At 43.7% G+C, this 24,152-nt stretch overlaps 1 protein-coding gene across 2 annotated transcripts in view; it reads left to right on the forward strand.

Annotated features, from left to right (window-relative positions):
* rcan3 (regulator of calcineurin 3) overlaps nt 1–24,152 on the forward strand; it is a 44,157-nt gene that overhangs the window by 3,706 nt on the left and 16,299 nt on the right. Inside the window, exon 1 of one of the 2 annotated variants that reach the window (XM_053435252.1) lies at nt 13,419–13,715. The exons of the other annotated variant lie outside the window; for it this stretch is intronic. Within the exon in view, the coding sequence (XP_053291227.1) occupies nt 13,629–13,715 (87 nt within the window). The 5' untranslated portion in view covers nt 13,419–13,628. Of the gene's footprint in view, nt 1–13,418; nt 13,716–24,152 lie in introns of those variants that run through there. 2 annotated transcript variants of the gene reach the window in all.

A 24,152-nucleotide genomic window follows, 5' to 3' on the forward strand; every position in this document is an offset into this window, starting at 1 on the left:
GCTGAATTTAACTTTATCCTATCTTATCTTATCGTAACTTAACTTAACTTAGCCTAACCTATCCTATACCCTATGATATTCTCAACCTAACCTAGCCTATGACCTATTATATCTTAAACCTAACCTAATATGGCCTAACCAAACTATAGACTAGCCTAATTTAACCTGACCTAACATTACCTAATGGTAGCCTTGGCTAAACCCTAACCCAAACTAGTCCTAACCTAAACTTAAACTGAGGGATAAAACATGTCTTAACCCTAAAATGTAAAGATTATGTTATGGGGACCTAATTTATCTTCCCGTAAGGACATAAGTTCCCAAATTGTGACTTATTTAGGTCCCCACTACAGTATTACCTGGACCTCCAACACACACACACACACACACACACACACACACACACACACACACACACACACACACACAAACTCATGCAGTGTGTAACTTGATTCTGAATTTGTAGAATTTTGCTTTCCCGCTGACGGCTATAAACCTGACATCTCCAAACTCAGTGTCTTCATTCTGGGTGAAGTACAGGGACATGGCAACCTACATTCTGTGTCTTTGGGCTCTTGGCTCCCTCCCAGCCCCGACATTACCTTCTGTTTCTGCTCTCAAAGAAAGGCCTGCATGCAGGAGGGCTGCTTAGAGGATGGGCTGTTCATGTAATCACACTGCGAGAGGGAGGGATGGAGGGAGACGTGTGCCCCCATATTTTTAACAAGCTCTTAGCAGGCTATGAAAGCCTTTTCCTTTCTTCTACATTAGTCAATAGAGAGTAAAGCAGACTTTTTTCTCTTTTCTCTGCAGTATTTTGTTTCCCTGAACAGCTTTTAGATTAATATGGAGAGACGCAGCAGAAAGTGCTCACTGTTCCCTCACAAAGTTCAGCTGAGGTCTGTTCAGATCGACACCTCTTTGTCCTGAAGTCATTTCATTTATGATTCATTCGGTAATAATATGATTAAAAGGACTGCAGCACAACACGTGACGATTTGAGTCAGTGATCTGAAATCATGAATATCTTTACTTCAATAATCATTTATCTCCGTTTATCATTCAGCATGTGTCATTATTGCAGAGAAATGCAGAATGCAAAGTTTAGGGTGACCCTTTACCAAACCTCAAATGTTTGTGGTTTAAAAAAAATAAAATGTTATTTTCATGAACATGTTTTTCCATTCGCAATTAATGCAAACCGGAACTTGCTTTAGAGAAGGCTTTAGATGTGGTTAGAGACGGTCGTCCACTGTTTGTGTTTGTGTGAAAGCTCTGTGTATAGAAATGTTGCATATGGATGAATAAGAGAAATGTCTTTCAAATGGAAAAGAAAAGCTCTACACTGAATAGACCTACATCTTTATATTTTACTGGTGGCAATTGCTGTTCTTAACCGGCCTGTTTTGAATGGGCTGTTTGTTTGGCCTGTGGAAATGCTGGTTGCAGTTTTCCTTCTGACATAGAAAAAGTGACCTGCAGTGATTGAGTCGTGGTGCATGAGTGTCGACCGACTCCAGAACTCTGCAGAACCCTGAAGTTGCGTCCCCACTGCTGCACATAGAGCTGTTCACCTGTTTATTCAGAGTTCAGTGAAGCTCAACTCTGTACTCTGTACTCTGAGCTGGAGAATCACTTGTCGTCGTTGTGATTGACAAGGTCATGTCTGTTGCTGAGTCCCACATCAGGGTTTATTAACATTGAACGTATCCTGGGTCCAAATCGTTGCACACTGCTCCTCAGGATCTTAACAACACGCCTGCAACATGTGAAGGCCATGAAATGATGGTTCTTGAATGATTGGATTCTGGGCCCTGGAACTTTTGTATGGCCTTTTTAGTTTATTGACATTTTCCTTGTGTTTGGATTCGTGTTCTGTTTGGTTCTACACTGAGTATTCCATTTCCTGTGATATTTTGAAATGTTACTCCTTGTGTGCCTCTGGCTTTATTTCCTGCCTTTGTCTGCACATGTTCTTAATGTGTTTCAGCTGTGTTCAGTCACATGCCTCCTTGTGTAAAAAAAACTTGTCTCGTTTCATTTCTCGAAAGTTTAGTTTAGTCTTTTTTCTTAAACTATCCTTCGCCTACCAGCCTGAAAAGCGGCAGTGCCTGCATTTGGCTCCTCTGTTGAAACTGTGACAGAAATAAGTCTATATTGATTCTTCTATCATTGCTAAAGTGGGATGTGTTTTATGTATGGGTTTAAAATGTAAATAATCGAATCCAAAAAACAATTACCCTCCGACTTGAGTCGCGGCCATCAACGAATGATCCACATCAGGACGAACAGTGTGGCCTCTGTATGATGTATTAGCTCCCATAGAAATCACTCTGTACAGGAGTGAAGGAGAAAGAGAGAGGTAAAGAGGTGTGTGTGTGTGTGTGTGTGTGTGTGTGTGTGTGTGTGTGTGTGTGTGTGTGTGTGTGTGTGTGTGTGTGTGTGTGTGTGTGTGTGTGTGTGTGTGTGTGTGTGTGTGTGTGTGTGTGTGTGTGCTTGTGTGAGCAGTCCAAGTAACGAGCAAGGTGGTTTCTGTGCTTGTCAAGGGAAAGGTCAGAGAAGCCATTATAAACGGCCCCTCATAGTGGTGAGTGTATATCAGGTCTAATCAGCACAGAGAGAAGCTTTTATTGCTGCTGCTGCTGTCGGACTGAGAACATGAAGCAAACATGCACCAGCTACAGGCTCAGCACTACCCCAGGTCCAATGTTTGTATTGTTACAGGATTATACTAAATAACTTATGTCAGCCTAGATTTAGAATAATCTTTATATTAAAAGTAGGTCAAATTATATATAATATAATTGTCTAATGTTAGTGGTTTGCTCACAGCGATGAGTCCGCAGGGAGTTATGAGATGATTCTGCAGCTCCACTAGTCTTTCAGTTTATTGTTTAGTGTTTCACAACTTTGCTGTTTTACTATATTTGAAGGGACTGAACCGTTCGAACAGATTTTATCTCTTGATTTTTTGCATCAGGCGATACAGGAAAACTCGCCGCCTTCACCAATTCACTTGTATTTGAATTTTCCGTACAGAATTTACATTTGTTCCTGCTCCTACAGCGGAGTCACGGGAAATCTTTTCACAACGTTACACCTTGTAATCGTGTTGACATTATTTTGTTAGGTTTATCTTCCACCCTTGACATTCATGATTTTCTGAAGAGAGAAACATTTGCTCAATCTAACATGTCATGTTCATGCATGAGGCCCATTGAGTCTAAAGTGAAAGGTGTCAGTTTGATGTACTTTTGCACTATAATGTGAATATGACGATGTCAGATGATCCTTCCCATGTCTTTTTTTGGTGGGAACTGCCCGTGTCTCATGTGAAACAAAAGTCCAGATGCTGAAACCTGTAAATATAACATGTTGAAACCAAGACGTTCAGTACAGTACATGCAACACATTGTAGGCAGTGTGTCAGGCCTCAGTCCGGCTCCACTGTTTTTGTCTTCCTCTCACACACACTCCCTCAGTGGTGTCAGCATCATCCCCCTCTCCTCTGCTGGGCAGTAAATGAGCAGTCTCGTTGGCGGGCTACTATAACCAACCCTCTCGTTATTGACCCGCTCGCATGTGTCAGACTGCAGACTATTTTTGGGTGCGTGTCTCGGGGGGGTTGAACGTGAGGGAGCGGGTGCTTAGCGGGCTGAAGGTCAGACACGCTGCAGTGCTGCCTGAGAGAAGCGCCGCCGGTCGGCTCCTGCTCCTGCTGCAGCCTGGATATTATTGTGCCACGCTGGCCGGGGTCGACTCACCGACCCAGTGTGTTTGTTTTACCTTCATTTACCGAGCAGGAGAAAACAGGAAGCAAGTTAAGAAAAGGAGACGGCAGCGGAAAAACACAGTTTGGATAAATCGAGCTGTTATTGCTCGATATTTTCTTATGTGAAGACAGTTTTCCACTTTTGCTCTTTACAGACTCTCCTTGATTGACACATTTAACAATCTTCTGTTATTATTATTATTATTATTATTTTTTACTTTTGCATATTTATTTATTTGTATTGCAATATCAGCACTGACCGGAACAGAGACTATTAAATAACCGTTTCAAATGAGTAAAATCTTATTTCACAGTAGAGCAGTGCACAACAAATTGAATTGCACATCCCCTCTCTCTCTCTCTCTCTCTCTCTCTCTCTCTCTCTCTCTCTCTCTCTCTCTTCCTTCACTTTATCTCTCTCTCTCTCTCTCTCTCTCTCTCTCTCTCTCTCTTTCTCTCTCTCTCTCTCTCTCTCCTTCCTTCACTTTATCTCTCTCTCACTCAAACACACACACACACACACACACACACACGGACTGGCTATAAACCAGAATGCCTTTGGTCTTTAACAACAACATCTAAGTATGCATTTATATTTTCAGGAACTATTCAGTCATCACTTTCACTACATTTAGCAGTAGGAGTTTTCATGCAGGAGACTACTTGTGATGGAGTACTTACAAGTCTAGCGGCTCTTGCAGCATCATCATCTAACTTTGGCTTTATAGAAAATTATTGCTACATTTTCATATTAACATCAGACAACACTTTTGATTCCGCCACATCAGAATGATCGACAAATGTGAAAAAGATAAGACACGTTTCACTCTCTTTCTAGTTTTTAAAAACTCACATCAAATCCAGTTTCAAAAGTCAGTGATGTCATCCTGTAGTTGTCACCTACACTAAAGTCAAACGTCTTCTCGTTTTATTTCCGTCCCTTGTACCAAAGCTTCAGGGAAATAGATGTTTGTTCTCTGATCGGTGATGCTGATTGGTTCTGATTTGAATAAAACGACGGCTCCTCTTCTGCAGCCCCTCCCTCGCCCACCACTCAGGCCGATTATGAAACGACAAGAATTCAAACGTTGTGTAAGCTGGTGTGTTATTTGTTTATTTATTTAAGTCAAGATTATTTTCTGGTTAGGTCTAAAAAAAGAAGCTCTCTGTGGGCGTGCTTAAGAATAGCGGTTTACAAAACAACAACATAGGAGCATGATGTGTCATTTAACCGATGCCAAGTCTAAGCGGACTCCTTGAATCAATGCGTAGCTGCAATCACAAATTCCGTGAAATAGATAATGTTCTGCAGATGATCGCTTTCAGGCTTGGATGTGTGAAATTAAGGAGCTGAAATGAGTCCACAGGCGACAGAAAGTTAAGCTGATTGCAGGAAATAAATGAAACGGAGGCTATATTTATCTCTATTCTATTTAGACTTTTTTATTGAAAACAGGAAAAAGCTCTCACTCTGGACTTTGCGTCTTGTTTCTCTCAGGAGTTCTTTTCTTCGTCGTCTTTCTGTCTGCGTCTCCCTTTCTCTTCATCGTGCAGATCACTGGCGGTTTAAAGTTAATGAGACCGGCAGGTCTGTCTACGTCTCGTACAGTTTGATCACCTGTTGCTCTGGGGGCTAATTCTATAGTGGAATCAATAGCATAACCCTTTTGAATGCCCGGCACCAGCGACAAACCACTGGCCGGAGGCATTATGTTCTTGGGTTGTCCCTCTGTCTTGTGACCACATTATCTCAAGTGTGGTTTGGGGGAATTCATTCAAATTTGGTACAAACGTTCAGTTGGAATCGAAGATGAGCTGATTAATATTTGGAAATCAAAAGTCAAGTCACTGTAATTAATTGGTATTGTGAACATGATATGTCAGGAACACCGGTAAAGAATTTATAACGTCTATCACAAATACTCACTTTGGCTTAGGGTTAGGGTTATCTAAATTCAGGGGCTGCATCCGTCAAAAGCTGCATTTGAAGACTGATTGCATCACAACAGCACAAATAGGCTGTCTCATTTCGAAGGCTCCTTCAAATGTGGCCGACAAATGCAAGAAACAAAGGCTCCAGCGGCTGGATCCCCCCGGCCCCACGTATCCCAGGCGTCAGCGTTAACCTTACACACGTTAAAAAAGCTAAGAAGAACCAAGACTTCCTGTTGTTTCCAACTTCAGTCCTTTTGACAAGTTGGTGACGCCGATCATGGAAATCCTCTGTAGAGCAGACTTATCTTGGTTTGGCCTGTGTGGTTCACAGCTAATAATTGCCTGACTAGAATTCAGAGGTCAAAGGTCAAGGTCACAAACCCTCTATATTAATACATTAACTTAAGAATGCATTTGGAGAGCCCTCTTAGCACAAATGTTCACTTAGACTCAAAGATTAACTAATTCGATTTTAGAGGGGAAAGGTCAAAGTTCACAGAGATCTGATAGATATATATTTAGACTGAAACTGCACTGGTTTTGCTTTTTGTGTCATTTGCTGATAGGTCGGCCTCAAAGGTTTCTGTCTCAGCACCAGCTCACCGGCTGTGCTCATCAATTTCTACAAGGATCCCATGTCTTTAGCTCAGACCTGATTAAAGGGAAAGAAAAGAAAGTTCTTCCTGTCCTCGGTCTTTGTTTAACTGCAGAAAGTGGCCTGCACTTCTCAGATCGCTGTTTTGTCTCCGCAGCTCTGATGAACACCGTCGGTCTTCGCCTCCTTTTCTTAATTCCTTATTTGTTGTGTCTGGTTTTCTAGCCGCCGGGCAGAGAGTCCACCTAAACCCAACCAAAGATTTGACCTGATTTCAAAGCAAAGCAATCAGTGGAACCATCAGCACGTGTTGCTCTCTGTGCTTCCTCCTCCTCCTCTTCCTCCTCCTCCTCTTCCTCCTCCTCCTCTTCACCCTCTGCCTCTGTCTCTGCTCACACACAGATATATGGCAGCTCAGCCTAAGCTGCTGCTGGACTGGGTTAAAATGCTGAACAGCTGCTGGTGGCCCACCAGATGTGGCCTGCGATCCAAAAACATACTATTGCTGCTGTTTGGGCAGTTTGGACTGTTTGTAAAAGCTGTGCTCTGAACCCAGAGCAGCTTTTCTAATTTTAGTTATTTAAGCATTTGTACATTCATATGATTAAAATGTTTTTCTCAAAGCATTGAAAAGCCATTACACCTAAAATCTGTTGTTGTTCAATGTAAACTGCTGGACTGGATGGGGCTCCAAAAGTATTGAGATGAGGTTCATCCAAATTTCATCAGATACCTTCACTCTACATATGCCTGTTTTTTTTTTCCAGAAAGATCTCTGCAATATTTCTGAAGAAATTCTGAAAAATGTCATAAAAGCCCTCCCAACAAAGAAAGCGAAACAAATTCCTGGATCTGCCTCCTTAATCTGAATCCACTCCAAAAGTTACCCCCACCCTTCCACCGAGTTTCAAGACGATCAGTTCAGTAGTTCTGGTGTAATCCTGCTGACAGACAGAAAAGCAGGAATGAAAACATCCTCCTAACTCTAAAAATGATTCACCATCCATTTTGTAAGGCACGATGGAGCAGCACTTGCTCTTCACAGCAAGATATTTCTATTGGCTCAAATCCCGATTCAGCCAAGGACTTTCTGAGTGGAATTTGCATTTTCTGCCCGTGTCTACATGGGTTTTTCTCTGGGTTCTTCCAACAGTCCAAAGACTTGGGGTCTGGAGACTCTTCAATTTTCTTATGTTAAATATCAGACAAATTTTAGTTGGTTAGGAGAAAGAGAGTTTTAGTCAGAGATGTCTTCTGGGACTATTCATTAAAATGCCATTGCTAAATGTCATGTAGAACTCTATCAGCATGTTTTCACATCCAACGAGTTAAAAAACTGCAGCAGCCACTTTCCCTCCCTCACGTTTCCTCCTGTTTATCTCGTCCACAGAACTCAAACCACCGCGTGAAACATGTTTCAGCTTCGGTGTTGAGTGTTGATGGAGGTTGGTTGTGTTTGTCGTCACAGCAGATGGTGTCCGCTCAGGCTCAGGTATCCATGCCGTTCTCTGCCCCTGACGTGACCTCTCACTCGCTCTCTGTCACTTTCTATTTTTAATCACTCGCTCGCTGCTTTTGTTCCGTCGTCCGCGTGTGTTTCTCTCCTCCTCTCCTCTCTCTCTCTCTCTCTCTCTCTCTCTCTCTCTCTCTCTCCCTCTCTCTCTCTCTCTCTCTCACCTACACTCTGTGGGTCTGTCTCTCTGCCCTCTAGACACTCTTTCATCCTCCCATCTCTCTGTCTCCCCCTGGCTCCCTGCGCCTGTACTTGGCTGCTTGCTTTATAAATAGCTTGGCCTAGATTACAGCAGCTGCATTGGCTCGGGCACCACGGCTTGGTTTGGCTGCATGGGCCAAGTGAGGTAGCCTTGGTGTATGGAGAGGCTGGCATTGAAGTTATGTGTGTGTGTGTGTGTGCGCTTGTGCAAAAAACTGACCACAGTACATCCACATTGGTGCCTCTTACACAAAAGCACAGAATCTTTGGCACGAAAAACGGATCAATATCAGAATGTGCCCAGAAGAAAAAGTGTTTTCTCTTTAACCTGTGGGGAGCAGACAGACACATGGGACCTTTCTCACCTGTAATCTCCTGTTCCGAGGATTAACAGTTCACCTGTCACCTTCAAGCGATATCTCTCTCTCTCATAAGTGAAAAGAACGCTGACTGCTTCCATTGGAAGTCACGTGAGATTCAATGACCTGGTGGAGCTGAAAGGCCTCATCAGGAGAACATGGTTTTAATGTGCTTCTGCCTCATGGATACAGTGTGAGGTCCTGCTGAGGTTCCATAGGTCGTTGGAGACTAAGAATGAGACAACACCAGAGAGTAACTGTGGCTGAAGTGAAGGGTGAAGGTTTGAGCATCACTAAGTCAAACTCAGACCAGGTATCGACAGCCATCCTTATTGATCAAATCACAAGTGGTCGATGCTACGATACACATCTGAATGCGCCTGAATGCATCTTGAGATCCCGTGGTACTGACTATGTTGTCTTTGCCAACAGCTCAACGATACAACAATGTGTAGGAGATGAGCCATTATTCGAGCAATCTGTGACAATTGTGCCACTAACAACCAAAGGCTTCTGTTTACACCTCCATGTGTAGTGGTAGTATAGACCATGTTGGCTCTGTATCAGTTTTAATCCTCGTCCATAATAACGCTCACTAGGGCCGGAATTCTTAGTTGACTTTGTAAAACGATGGCCGTCGGACTTTTATGCTTTTATACCCTGACAACATGGTCATCTCTTTGTTGTATATGAAGTCTCTGAAGTCCTACATCTTAGAACATCAATTAAAAACATAAAAGAGCATCATTTTTTAAATATATAGAATCAAATCTCTCTCTCTCTCTCTCTCTCTCTCTCTCTCTCTCTCTCTCTCTCTCTCTCTCTCTCTCTCTCTCTCTCTCTCTCTCTCTCTCTCTCTCCCTCTCTAAGAACATACTTTCACATATTTCTACTTTTGTTTTATTTAGCTATTTCCCTTATGTATTCACTTCAAAGCTGAAATATATTTTGAATACAGTCTTATTTTTGTCGTGTGCTGTACGGTTGTGTGTGGCACCGTTGTACATTAACATTCAAGTGTGTGCGGTGAGCGTGTGTGTGTGTGTCTTCCCACCGTGATGATCCACTGCCCTGGTTTCCTCCCTCTTGCTCCTCTGCAGAGCTCTTCTTCAGAATACAAATTCAGCTCGTCCGTGAGTCTGAGACACGCCGTCCCAACCTTTTGAGCATCTCCGCTGCCGCTCGGCCTCCTCCCCTCCTCATCTCTTATAGAGCACACCGTGCACCTGAGAGACCCTGCGCTAACTCTATTTCCACTATTCCATTAACCGTGTGCCTTTTCTGTCAATGCATATGCAGTATATGTCTTTCTTCTTGCAGGCACATGAAGAGGTAGCTTAGAAAAACATCAGACGAAAGATTTAGAAAGAAATTTTAGGATTTAACGAAATCTGATTTGCATGTAATGATGGTTTGACTGTCAAATCCCAAGGTGTTCTCAGACCCTAGGAACCCACAGTATTTAATTTACAGAACTAATTTATACAATATACTGCATTACATGTTGTATAAGTTTATTCTGGAAAACAGATCTTCACCCTTCGAATAATAATAAATGGCATTATTACCATGGATGGATCTAGCTTTAGTTCTAAATGATCAGCCGCTCCTAGTCTCATTTCAAATGTATAAAAAAATGGGTTTGAGCTTCATATTTTCCTGCGAGGAGTTTGGTTCAAGGCGTGCCAACTGAGATCTGAGAGAAGGAATTGTGAATGGCGAGAAGAGAATTTAGAATGAGGAGGAGGAGGAGGAGGAGGAGCAGAGCTGCAGAATCAGGCCAGAGAGGAAGAAAAGTGCTTCATCATCCTCAGCCTTTCATCCTACTTATCAGCAGTGACAAGATGGATCAGAGGAGCGCATCAGCACTGTTCCTTGAAATCCCGAAACACTTAAGCATACATTCAGACTGTAAATTTGCCCACATGTAGGTCGTTTTGGTCAAGTTTACATTGAACTGCAATGGATTTATGCATTGATTTGAGCTATTTCAACCATGTATCCATCATTTTTTGCTCTATCAGTTGTTTATTCACATGAGAATACCATCAGTTTGTGTAACAAGCACTTAGTTTGTGTGTGCACCAGCCTATGTAGAGACGCTAGAATAAAAGTTGAATACTGCACCACTGGCATCAAACCAGATTTTCTTTGATCAAAATCACAATGACTTTCTGCTGCCTCAGGTTAATGATGCACCTGACCACACATCCTATTAAGACCAACAAACTCATGGACGCTCAGCTGGTAGCGAATGCTTTTGCTGTTGATTAATGGGGACGCTTGACAGAGTAATGACAACCGTGTCTGTCTAAAACTAGCAAAGACACTTTTTGTGCCAGGTGCAGCATAGGGCCATTGACTGTTTATAAAGATGGACGAAGTGTCTGGAGGCTGGAGGGTAGTCCTGGCAATACATGCGTTTGACCAATCACCGGTCAGTCTCAGCCGTTAATCATGATATGTCAGTCCATTGATCGGGCCTCAGAAGTGTGGTTGAATACAAATAGTGTGGCTTTAAGAACCCTGGTCCAAATCTCTGTATGTCAGTGAAGCATCTGTTAGCCTGAGCAAGACAGTGAGTCCCTGCACATCGTCTGTTGACACAAGGCTTTGTAAATAGGGGCAAGTGGAAAGAGACAAGGCATAAATAAAAGATCACAACCTTTGGCAAGCTGAGACTACATAAGAGCTCGGAAAACAGAGCAGTTTCAAAGAAAAAGTTAACACAGGCGCTCGGTTTCATCACTCGGCTTGCGATTAATGAGCAGCGGGGCTGATTTTGAAAATATATCAAAACCTGTCCAGTAACATCTTCTGCTCCTACTTCTGTGACTCGAAAGAATAAAGCGGATTCACTCCCGGCTGACAAGGCTGTTCAGGCTCAGACCAACATGTGACAGTGTCTGATTTGTGGCGGGGTTTTTTTTGGCATTTCGTGACAAATTGTTCCAGACTGACTGGGTACCGTCTGCTGGAAGAATGTCACAGTCATCCTCACACGTCTTTCTCATGTTCCCCGTCTGCACCTCGTGGACAATGCTTTACAAGCGGACATAAATAGCCCTCACCGCCTAGAGCCTTAATATTAATGGCTTATAGGGGACTTAGCTGTCTCGGCCGGCATGGCAATTATTATTATGAAACAGAGGGTGGAAGAGAAAGAGGGGGATGATCTCAGTGATGGAAAGAAGACTCTGTTTGGATATCATGCAATAGTTGATGTTGGTGGAGATTTAATTAAATGACTGAAGTACTTTGAAAGTGTACGAGAAAAGGAGCAGTGGCAGCAGCAGGACGGGGTTGATCTCACATCGAGTCGCCACACTAGTTATTTTCAAGTTACGATATCAGACTCTTGCCGGGATCTACAAGGCTCTAATGTCCAAATGATAGTGTCAATTCATTCTCTGCATCTGTTACCAGCAAGCAGGGAGTTGTCGCATCAGTGTCATACTCTTAAGCCCACGACGCCACAGACCATCTCAAGCAAAGGCAGCGTTAACTCCAGAGCTTTCAGCTGACAAAGTCGGTTATGCAATTATGACATGACAGGGAAAACAGTGTTGGAGTTGCTTTCAGTGAGCAGCGTGGTTTTGACGCACGGTGCAGTCATTCGAGTTCAAGCTCAACACAAAGCAGTGTTCGATGGTATTTGGTCACAGCTCAGACATTTCGTAGCTCCTGTGATTTGATATCATTAGTAAACCAAAGCTCTTAATCTTACAGGCTGCTTGTGATGTTGGGGTTTAGACATTATACATTCTAATTGTGTGTTAATATAAGGCATCATTTAACTGTGCCAAAGGAGATGATAGGAGGTGGGGGTGGTGTGGCCTAGTGGTTAGAGTGGTGGTTCTTCAAAAAGAATGTTGCCGGTTCAAACCCCACCCTCTCCCATCTGCATGCCAAAGTGGCCTTGGCAAGATACTGAACCCCTAAATGGCCCCTCATGAATGTTGAGTGTACTAATTGTAAGTCGCTTTGGACAAAATGACATGTAATGATACTTTTTAGTATTTCAGGGCATAGAAGTAAAATTAAGACATGGCAAGAAATGAATCATATAAAGATATGAAATGATAATATAGATCACTGGCCTTGATGCAAACAAATGATGTTGCAGTTTCTGGTTGGTGTTGGATCTGTCACTCACAGGCCTCTAACTGCAAAACAGAACAGTATTCACAGGAGCAAAAATCTAAGATTAAAGAAATATAGGACAAAAATTACTTTCCTTAGCAGTATCATAATGTGATTAATATCCCAGGAATCATCACTTGAGCTGATTAGATTTGGGTGGCAAAGGTCAAAGGTCAGGGTGGATATTTTGACCAGTGGTCACTTGAACTGATTAGATTTCAGTCCTCAAAGGTTTCATTGCTCTCACATGAGAAAAAGGACGCAGACTGAAAGTACGTTGGTGGAGTCATACAACCGCAGGGAGGCAGTTCTATAAAACTGTAACAAATGTTCATCAGGGTGTTTAAGGTTCATTGTAATTTTTTCCACTTCATACTATGAACCTTAAAATTGTCTCTGCATCTCTGAAATCCAGTGCCCATATTAAGAAACACTATAAGCACATTTATTATAGAGCTTTAACATTATATTTTGATTAAGCCCATATTATCTTGATAAATATACTTGTTAGGATGTCCAACCCCTGTTGTTGTGCTCAGTGTATAAGCACATCATCAGGCTCTATGTTGGCACACAGGGGTTTCAGCCGTGGTGACAGATTTTACCTAGTGAACCGTCTTCATTTACGTCATTTGTCAAATTGCTTGTGCCACATCTTTAATTCCTGCCGCAGCAGCAGCTCTGAGAAAAATAAAACATCAGTACAATACAAGGGAAAGCGGAATAAACCGGACCGTGAATTCTGCAGTGCCCCCCCTGCATGGTTCGTCAACCGCTGTAGTGGCGTAAAACCCCGACGAACGTGAGGATGGTGATGACGTCAATGTGGAGCCGGTGGAGGGAGGGAGGGAGAGGGAGGATGGGTTAGGGAGAGAGAGAGAGAGAGAGTTGGTGCTGCAGCATCACTGTGAGCAGCGCGTCAGTGCAGAGAGGAGTCCAGCAGCGAACTCTCACCGCTGAGTTTAACAACCACAGCTCAGCTCCGGACTTTACCTCCAGTTCCTTCAGCAAGAACAGAGACGCTCTCTCACTCTTTCCTTCTTTCCTTCTTTCCGAGGAAGAGAACGACTTTTTACTCGTTTTCCTCTCCTCCTTCAACCACGAAAAGGAATGCCATCGATAAATATGAAACTGGAGATGGTGACCATCATCGCCTGCGACGTGGAAATCGAGGTGTTTACATCGGACAAAATGCAGGTACGGTTTTACGCACGTGGATTGTGCGCGCCCGTTGTGCAGCGGTTTTGCGCTCAGGACTCTCCGCATGCTGCCTTGTACATGTGCATATGTCCTGGTGACGTTAGATGCAGCTCTCTCTCTCTCTCTCTCTCTCTCTCTCTCTCTCTCTCTCTCTCTCTCTCTCTCTCTCTCTCTCTCTCTCTCTGTGGAGAGGATTTTTATCAATGGGAGCCGCGGATTGCACGTGCGCGCACTGACAATGATTGACGTTGGATGCATTATGACTGAAATGACTACACAATGCAAGAATGGGACACACAGACACACACGCGCACACACACACACACACACACACACAGAGTCATATATACCCACGTGGAATGCGCTTAATGCACCAATTGTTGTATCATTATGTAAGTTGTTCTTTATATCGCGAGGTCTTGGAGATGACGCGCAGGTTGGATGGGATGAGGGTGTGAAGGGGTGAATTGTCCATTCAAGGCACATGCAGGGCAAAAGAGAAGCGAGGCAGTGTTTAGACGCAGTGTTGGTCAGAGCCTCCCCTCCGTCCTCTGCTCTCACCTCATCCCTTACAAACCAGGAACATTAGATAAGATGGAAAGAAGAGACAGGGGGGGGGGGGGGGGGCGACAAATGACACAAACATCTAATTCATTCTCAGAAACAAACTAGGGCTCTGGGGGTTTGCTATGAATCAGTGTGAGAGTAACTCACTATTGTGATTTTTAAAGGCTGCCATTACGCAAAAAAACACACAGCCACACCCACTAGAGGGCAGAGCAGAGTACAAAGCTTCCGACAATAATAAACATGGCGACGGTGGACGAGAGAAGAAAGAGACGCCAGAGTCGAGCCCCTAGCCCACTGGCTTGAACTATTGGCTACACTGCCCCTCCAAGATTTCCGGTGGTACTGCTCGGTTTTGTCTGTTAAATTCGTATCCGTAAGATTTCGGAAGCCACAGACACAAACACAGACAAAGTTCGGTCCTTTTTTCCATAGCTAATGTCTCTACCCTCTTTGATATTGACTTTTGGTACGTTAAGGTCATCACAAACGCCGCCTTAACTCTCCCTACGGGGATATTTTACTAATTTGTCCTGAGGACAGGTATGGGCACTTGATGTGCTGCCTATCAGTCACAGTGCAGGGAAGCAGCTGCCCTTTGTATCCATTCAAAGTGAGCCGCGGGATCCCACCTTTGGCACCGGAACGTGCCAGTTTTGGGGCTTAAAAGGCCACACAGATGGTCTGCCAGCGCTCCGCTCCCCCTCTAAACCCTTTGGAAATTCCATGTCAGAATACGTTCCCTCACCTGCTGGCTGCTCGTCTGATTCGACTCATCACCAGAGAGACACTGGAGCTGCACTAAACTGGGCGAGAGTGCAGCTCAGGAGGCCGGAACAGTTTGTGCGGTTGTATAAACGCACATCAGGTGCAGTCAGTGTACAGATGGCGGTACTCCTCTTCATCCGTGACACTTGTGTGGCTGGGCTCAGGTGGAATGAAAGCTAATGTCCACATTCTGGATTCCAGGTTTCCTTTCCCAGTTTGACCAATCACATTGGAGCAGGCTTTGGTTGGCCGCAGGTAAACACGCCACATGGAGAGCAAGAGAGGCGGAACACATCAACCGAGAATGCATATCTACTTTTGTATTCATCTGCATACATATGCTGATTGCTGTTAAAAGAGATTAGCCAAAATATCATCCGGATCTGAAAGGCCTCCAAAAAGCATCACTCCACTTCTTGGGTCTGCCGTTGCTAGTGTGCGGGGAACGGAGGATGGAATCTTGGCCCATTTATCCGCTGTTTGGACCAGAAGTATCAAAATATTGGCTGTTGCCCCCAGAGGCTTTGAGATTGGACAAAGGCTGAATTCTGCTTTCTCTTGCAAGCAAAGGAAGCAGTTGCAGGTTTTTGCCACCCAACCGTGTCCCCCTCGTTCCCATGGCCACTTGGTCAGCCTTACGTGATCACTTTTTTTTGCAACTTCATTTTTGCACAAAGTCAAGCTGCCCAGGGGAATATGTGTGTGTGTCTGTGTGTGTGTGTGTGTGGGGGGGGGGGGTATATCTATCTTTTGTCTTGGATGGTGGGATTTAGCAATTGAAGAACTGCATTGTTACTGAAATATATCGTCCACATGCGAACACACAATCAGTGTATTTAAGCCTCTGATCCACCCTGGGATGTGCCTACCTCCAGTGAGCCAGGCAGCTGCTCCTCTCAGCACAGTTTCTCGCCATTGCAGATCAGCCAAGGTGAAAGACGCTAATGTGTCACCCAGCAGTTGTCCTGTAATTATAGGATGGCGGTTTTCTAATGAGTTGAGAGACACGTTGATCGTGGTGGGTTTCTGCAGAATAATTGTCCTGATATTGACATGTTGTGACCGTCTTTCCATTTACCACCCGGGACATGTGCTAGTGCTTGCATGTTTTCTTAGATGTCATTCATTTCAAAGTGAAAAACTTTTATAAATGGAACCTGGCTGAGGCTGTTGGATTAGCCGTCCTCTCCAGACAGACTTGACAAAGGCACGGGCAGGACAGCCTGATCAGTCTTCACCTGAGCCTCCTGTCGAGGAGCTCTTATCTGTCCCCGGCTCCTACACTCTCCCAATGAAAAGGGGTTCCAAAATTAAAAGAAGCGACGGGGAAGGTGACTTTTGAATAGCACAAAGGAACACCAGTCATCCTGGTTTGTGGTTCCCTGAAAGCGACGGCGAACACTGGGGGATAAGAGGAAGAGAGGCAGATAAAAGCAAAGCATTGTGGGGGATCAGCCTCTGAATTGAGCTCACCTCCCCGTCCACCTGCTTTTTTATTATCATTCATCAAGATCTGAGCTGGTCTGAGTCTCCTGTTTTTATTAATATCTCCAGATCTGAAGATGAGGAACAATAATCCCACTCCTGCTTTGCTGCAAAGCACTGAACTAATATGTGGATTGCTGCTATTAATAGACATTTCACAGAGAGATTGGGATGTGGCAGTGGTGTTCGAATGGTTGGCATTAGGAAAATAAGCAAAATGTGAGTTTCTTTTATTCAGAGGAGAGGCTTGGTGAAGTTTCGGAGGCATTGTTTTGACACGGTTGAGATGGCCGGCCCACGCCTTGGCTCAGTCCCCGCTGGTTACATCATTAATGAGCCAAACACAGAGGCTGTGGACGGGGCAGATTGTTGTCGTAATAATAAGACTCTTTTTTTATTCCAAAGTGATCCAAAAACAAGAGGTACTGTTGTGGTCGGGAGGTTTGGCCGAAGCCCGAGATGTCGGTTGAAGCTGTAGTACGTGCATGTTCATCACAACACCGCCACTACCTGGAAAATCTACCGGCATCAGCTGATTACATCACAGGACACACGGTGAAGGTCACAGCACATTGGCAGGTGGACGTATTACCGAGCAGCGCTTGAGGCAAAGCATCACAGTTAACCTCACAGGCTGGATTCCACGCCGGCATTTACGTCTAATTTATATGGTCATTTGCATTATTTGCACCTTTAAATAGAGTAATGTATGAATAATTTATCATCATCCTGTCAACCTGCTCCTTCTCTTGATAAGTGCCTCTCTGGCTTCAGTCTGTCATTTTAATTACAGATGTTAGAAAACCATTTACTCTTCCCACATATTTTAAGAGCTGTATGCTACTAACCCTGTATGGAGGTGATGATTGGTATCATTGTTGTGTGGCCTTGCTCAGGTTTAACCCTTTGAAAAAAACTACATACATAAATCTTCTTTTATTATTTCGGTGCTGAAGACCTCTCCCATGATCCTAAAACTGCTGTTTAGGAACAACAAGGGGGGGATTTGCGTGAAAAGAAAAAGTTCAGTTTTTACCTGGGTGAAACTACTATACTTAAAGACATTGCATCGTATCGGCACAGAGATTTGTTTACTCTCTGATACCCGACCTGACATTGACAGTACGTCAGTATTAGAGGCATTTCCGATGCTGGTCTCAGAATAACTAGGATTATACAAAGCATCTAATTTGTGAAGATTTGGCATGAAAACTTTGACATTAATATAAGGTCATTATGGATTTTTCACCACTTTCAATTTGTGAAGCCTGTTATACAATCACAACAGAGGCAGCATTACAAGCCACGAAGGACAGACTACAATCAACTCAATCCTGCCCTCCCACACACAGACGAGCATAGTAACACATAGTCACACACACACACACACACACACAACAGTCGCACACTCCAACCCCAACAGTGAGTCAGCGGACCAAAGAAACACCTCTGTCAGCAAACACACACACCGCTCCTCGCCGAGGACGCCTGCAGAAGTTTCCATCCACCTGGGGTCTGTCCTCCTCTCTGCCTGCTTATCTCCCGCTCGTATCATGTGTCTGTTCTCAGGCTTTATCACAACAGAAAGTACACATGTTTTGAGGAAGCAGGAGACATTTGATGAGTTATCTGCTATTTGTGGAGCTAATCTGGGCTGATTTGCTGACGTCGATGATGCTTTCATTCTTTCCCACAGTATTTTGTTTGATATACGACCTTTCATAATAAATTGTCATTCCTTTTGTTTTGTGATGTTTATTTTGAGCATCTAATCTGCAAAGTGAGGTTTCGAAACAACTGTTCGTTGCTTTTCTTCTTTGGAGAAAGGACATGGCTTCATGCTCATCAAATTCAAAATTTGATCTTCACATCTCTGTGAACCCAGACTTGCATTTTTTTTTTACGCTCCTGCGCTGCACTCCGATCAGTTGTTGGGGTGAAGGCGAGAGGCAGAGGAGCAGAGGCAGGACAGACAGGATGGAGTGACTGTATCATGTTCTGTGCTGGTTGGAAACCAGATCTGCACCTTGGCATGGGTGAGCGATCCTGGGTCAGAGCAGTGGGCTCAGGTGTGCCTGCTCCCCCAGCCCGGGCACTATAGGCAGGTGGAGATGGGCAGCTCACATTGGCCTGAAACCCTAGAGGAGAGCGGCGGCTCAGGTGTCAGCTAAAGGTTAGCGCTGTGTCCGTTAGGGTGACGTAGAACAAAAGGGCCGTCTCCTGGGCGCGGCGTCCGGTTACCATGTGGTGGACACGCCAGAAGTATGAAGCGACAAGATTAGAAGCAAAGAAAAAGGCCCCGGAGTGGAATGTAGAGGCCCACAATGAGAAAGACTGAGAAACTGTGTCACACAATGATTGACCTTTGTGGCTGTGATATTATTTTGCGGTCAGAATTTCCAATGGGATTTCCAGCCCAACACAAACGACTCTGGAAAGACAAGGTGCTCCTTAAAATAGCAACGTCTAACCTATTACCTAAAGATAGACAGTGTGTCTGCAGCTAAAGGTGAACTTTATTAATGTTTCGTAACAAAGCCTTTCCTAAGACCTGCTATAGTGCTCAGACAATTATATGTACTGTGATGTCTATATATTATCTATGTAGGTCACATTTATATATTAATATTTCTCTATGTACAGAAAATAAGCGACAATTTGATCGTTGAATAATCCATTTATCTTTGCCACTGGTTTCAACTAGATTTTCAGCTTATACACATTTGTAAATCTCATGTGTCACAGTTAGAAAAATTACTCTGTTACAAGTTGAAGAATTTTGACTTAACCCACAAAAGTACTGATTTATAATGCAGGATGTCCAACTATAGAATAAAATGATATTACTCTATAATTCGTTTTTGCATTAATGCAGTAATCAAGTATCCTCAGCAATATGTAATTCTTTACTTTTGAGTATAGTAGGACTCGGTTGATAACTATTCACTATAGATGTCACATTCATATTTATTTTAAGTTTAAAGACAGATTTTTGCTCCTGGTTAAAGGTTGTGGTTTTAAACTCTTCTTTATGGGCAGAGTAAAACATTATATCAAGTTATATTGAACCTTTGTTACATTGTTATTGAGACAATCTATATTACCATTATTTTGCCAACCCTACTTTATATAGTGCATGGTTCTTTGATATACAGTATAATTATTTATCATAATCCATTAAATATATCTAGTTTAATCTGAATATTAGGGATGTCCCGATCCGATATTGATATCGGAAATCAGTCCGATATCAGCCAAAAAAGTGAATATCGGATTTTATCGGACTGAATCTAAAAACTCCGATATAAGCGCTCCGATATAAGCTGTCCATTTACCGCTACAGGACTTCTATAATAGGTGACTCTGGTTTGATCACACTCAAACACAGTAGGTGGTAATGCCCCTTAATTAACGTTGGTGCCGGCCGCGGAAGAAGAGCGTCTCTGATCCAGCATGCACAGCCCACGTGATCACAACAACGACAACGTGTGTGCCTGCAGCAAGGTGTAGTGATGTCGGCTGTGTGGAAGTATTTCGCTCAATTGGATAGACCTACAACCAATCAGAGCAACGTAGTATGTGACGTATGCTAAGCAACGCATTGTGAGTTATTTACTAACCCGGGTTCACACCGGACGCTTCAGCGCAGCGCCAAGCCTTAAATAACAGCTGGCTCCCATCCACTCCCATGTTAAAACTTTGTGCCGGTCACACCGGAGGCTGAAGCACCGCGAGGCAGCCTTGGCGCAGCGCGGTGCTTCAGCCTCCGGTGTGACTGGCACAAAGCCGTGCAGCGATCTACTGGATCAACGGGTGATATTATTAGCGCTGCCCGGCGGTTCAGCGTCGCTTCAGTGTCCGTTGTGAACAGCCAAGCGCCGGGGCGATAGGGATTAGCGCGGTGCTCTGGCGTCGCCTCCACGTTCTGTGTTCCTCTTTCAAAATGAATGCGCTGTCGATGTCTTCTAAAACAGACTCAATGGCAGCATCTACACATCTCAGCTCGCCAGCGGCAGGCATGTTTGTTGAAAACGAATTCAACCCGAGGGCACTTTGGTGACGTGGTTGATTACGTCACCGTTGATCATCTGTCAATCATCGTATAAAGCCCGCCCTGACAATCTGATTGGCCCAGTCCGGCCATAATTTTTTCACAATGGAGCGACCCCAGACCGAACTGCCCGACCAAATCTGTTGTGGGCGGGGCTAAATTCGTCTGGCATCCAGGCTATGACAAACTACCACGGGACAGCAAAAAGGCAATGGCCATAACAGAAAAGATAGCCCAGTTTATTGTGCTTGATGACCAGCCCCTGTCGGTGGTGAGTAATGTCGGGTTTAAACGCTTAATGGAGCACCTCGAACCTCGCTACATTATTCCTATAGTTTTTGTTGTTTTTGTCCCTGCCCACAGTTGTTTCCAACATATGCTGACAGTAGAAAAATAACTGAAGTGAACTTGAATTGTTTGCACTTTAAAATTTAATTTATTCTATTCAATTGTATAATGATGTTGGTAACCAGTGGTTATTTTGCACTTTAAATATAACATTTTGTTTTCATTGGATTTGTTGAGGTAATACTCTTATGTTGAAGGTTAAAATTTATGTAACCAATTGGTTAATAATACATGGGTCAGTTTTTCCTATACCTACTGTTGCTGACTATTGTTTTCTGTTATATCACTACAACATCAGTAACAGTAACATCACTTTATCAAGCCTTTTCTAACATTCCACACAACAAAATAAGGAATAAATATATGTATGATTTGTGCCTATATCGTATCGTATTGATATCGGTATCGGCCAATACTCAAGGCTACAATATCGGTATCGTATCGGAAGTGAAAAAGTTGTATCGGGACATCCCTACTGAATATTTACTAGTCTGAAAGGTAATGAAAGGTTTGAAATATGTGTGGTGTAGTAAAAAACATGTTTCTTTCCAAAATGTACAAGATAAGAAGTGCATAGTAATAGTATTACTCAAATATAATACCTCAGAACTAAGTTAACGTACCCGGTTACTTTCTAACACAACCGTCCATGTTTCAATACTGCAGGACGACATGGGTCACATTTGCAAAGCTGTGCAGGCGCACTTTAGCATCTGCTATACTTCATTTTCATAATACCTGAGCTTTCTGCTGCATCATTACCAAGGTAAAGCAGTGAAGGAGGAGGCAGGATGATGGAGCGTAAAGAATAAGAGTTCATCTGTCCATATGCTGCAGTGGCATGAAGTGAGAGCTGCTTGTGTAGCATCTCTCAGCTGCCTTATGTAATGTGGACCTCTATGGATTAGCAGCCTGTGTGGACATACTTGCCTGTCAGGAGTGTGTGTGTGTGTGTGTGTGTGTGTGTGTGTGTGTGTGTGTGTGTGTGTGTGTGTGTGTGTGTGTGTGTGTGTGTGTGTGTGTGTGTGTGTGTGTGTGTGTGTGTGTGTGTGTGTGTGTGTGTGTGTGTGTGTGATAGTTCGAACCAGCCTTAAGTGCTGCTGACGAGGAAAAGCTTCTGCCTCAATAAAAAGCGTAATGACCACATTGGTGGTAATGGGATTAATGTGTCCTCACATACTGTAAACAGATTTCAGTCTCCCCTGCCGTGGACTCGCTGTCCCAGAGGCAGAGGCAGCGGCAGCCGGCCCCCGTCAATACCGCTCCCCGCTCCAGGTATCGATCCCACTGTAATAACACTACGCCCCATACACGTCCGTCCCCCGCCGGGGCCCATGCAGCCCGCACAGTGCAAACACAGCTATTTAATCATGAGTTGTTTTTGTTGTTTTGTAACACGGAGGATTTGCTGCTGCTATGCTGACAGTAACTGCTGCTTCGACAGAGGCTGTGATTGCATATGTGTCAGTGTTGGGTCACCACACACACACACACACACACACACAGGCATACACACAACCTCAGAGCTTATCCAGTGATGTCTAGTCTCTGTTTTTCTAGTCACCTCATCCAAGTGAGCGAGTTAACTGCAGGTTGGAGTCTTTCCTGCTGCTGAACTTGCAGCCATAGTGTCAGGCCTGTGTGATTATACCTTTCCAAATGATTGTTGTATTAACTCACTGCTGATTAAGATACATTATAATACCAACTTTTGGCAACTTAAAACCTTGGGTGGTTCATTTGTGCTGAAATTCCAGATGGGAGATAGTTGTTGCGAACTTGTCACTAGTTGATGTTATAACACTTGTATATTATGTTTGTCTAATGTATAAAACATTCCTGCTTCCTGAATATCCTGCTAAGGAGGTTATGTTTTCATCTCTGTTTGTTTGTTTGTTTTAAGCAGGATTACGCATAAGGGGGCTGTTGGTTTGGTAGGACTGAGGTAACAATGAAGGTCAATACAAGGAACAACGATTCATGTCATTACAGCTGCTATTTCCTGCCATCTTTTTAATTCTTTACCATATGGTGCACCGGGGGCAAACGCTTCTTGCACGCTTTGAGTCTGGGGCTTGTTTTGAGCACTCAACTGTTCTCTGGTGGCTCTCGTCCTCAGTCTCTCTCCATGCTATTTGACATGTTTCCTGCATCGGTGGCAATAGAGGTCAGTGGGGTTTGAATCTGTTGTGGTGACCAATCGGCAGCTTATAATTATGAAGACAGTTTTCAGGTCCATGTCACCCAATCATCAAGGTGCATGCTCTTTGTGTAGTTTCTTCTTGGCTGGTCGAAGTCCTTCTTCTGTTCGGAATGACCTCGTCCCGCCTCACATTTCACTGTCCTCTATAATTGTTTGTGTTGGCTTCAATGTTCATTTCCTGCCTGCATCCATCACGTGGGGAAGAATGCAGAGTCCTGTCCAAAGGTACTGCTGTAAATAGTGGGAGGTATGGCACAACAAAATAAGGGCATGGTATGAAATGATACACGTTTTTCTTTTGGACACATGGTGTGTTGATATGCTCATATTACACAGCCCTAGTACCCGTCTAGGTCCAGTACTTTGCTCAGTCACAGCTCTGACTGAAACCTGAATATAACAATCTCAGTTAAAGTGCTATGAAGCTGCAGCAGCAGAGGCTATAACCACCGTGATGTGTGTTTGTGTAAAACGAGGCTGAAAACCTGAATGACGTAATGGAAAAAAATCTTCATATTTGGAGATATTCTTTACTTCAGACATTGTTCTTGGTAACGTTTAGCAGCTAAAAAAAGGTCTGCCGTGTTTTAAAGACATTGTGTTTTTCATGTCACAAGTAATATCCGTTACTACAGTGGAAAGTTGGCTCTGGTTTATGGAGCAGTAATGGAAACAATATGGAATGTGATAAGCAAAACGTGTGCTGGAACAGACAGTGCATGCAGGTATCACCCGGTTCTCATCTGTTATCGCCACAATCTGCCCGACGCGTTTCAACTCATTAGACCGCTTCCAGTTTGACCCTTCAGGGAGGAACAGTAATTACACACGATGGTTCACACAATAAAAGAAATGAATTTTCTTAATTATTCCAACAATGGTCTATTTTTTGTGTAAAACTGTCCCTGACTCACCCCGAGGCTCCGTGGCCCAGATTGTTGGTTTTCACCCAAATCCCATTCGAGCATGAGGGTTTGGATTAGACTGTGCTAAAGCCAAGCACGTGTCAAAC

Source organism: Pleuronectes platessa, chromosome 11 (genome assembly GCF_947347685.1).
Source record: "Pleuronectes platessa chromosome 11, fPlePla1.1, whole genome shotgun sequence".
In the NCBI taxonomy this organism is placed as follows: domain Eukaryota; kingdom Metazoa; phylum Chordata; class Actinopteri; order Pleuronectiformes; family Pleuronectidae; genus Pleuronectes; species Pleuronectes platessa.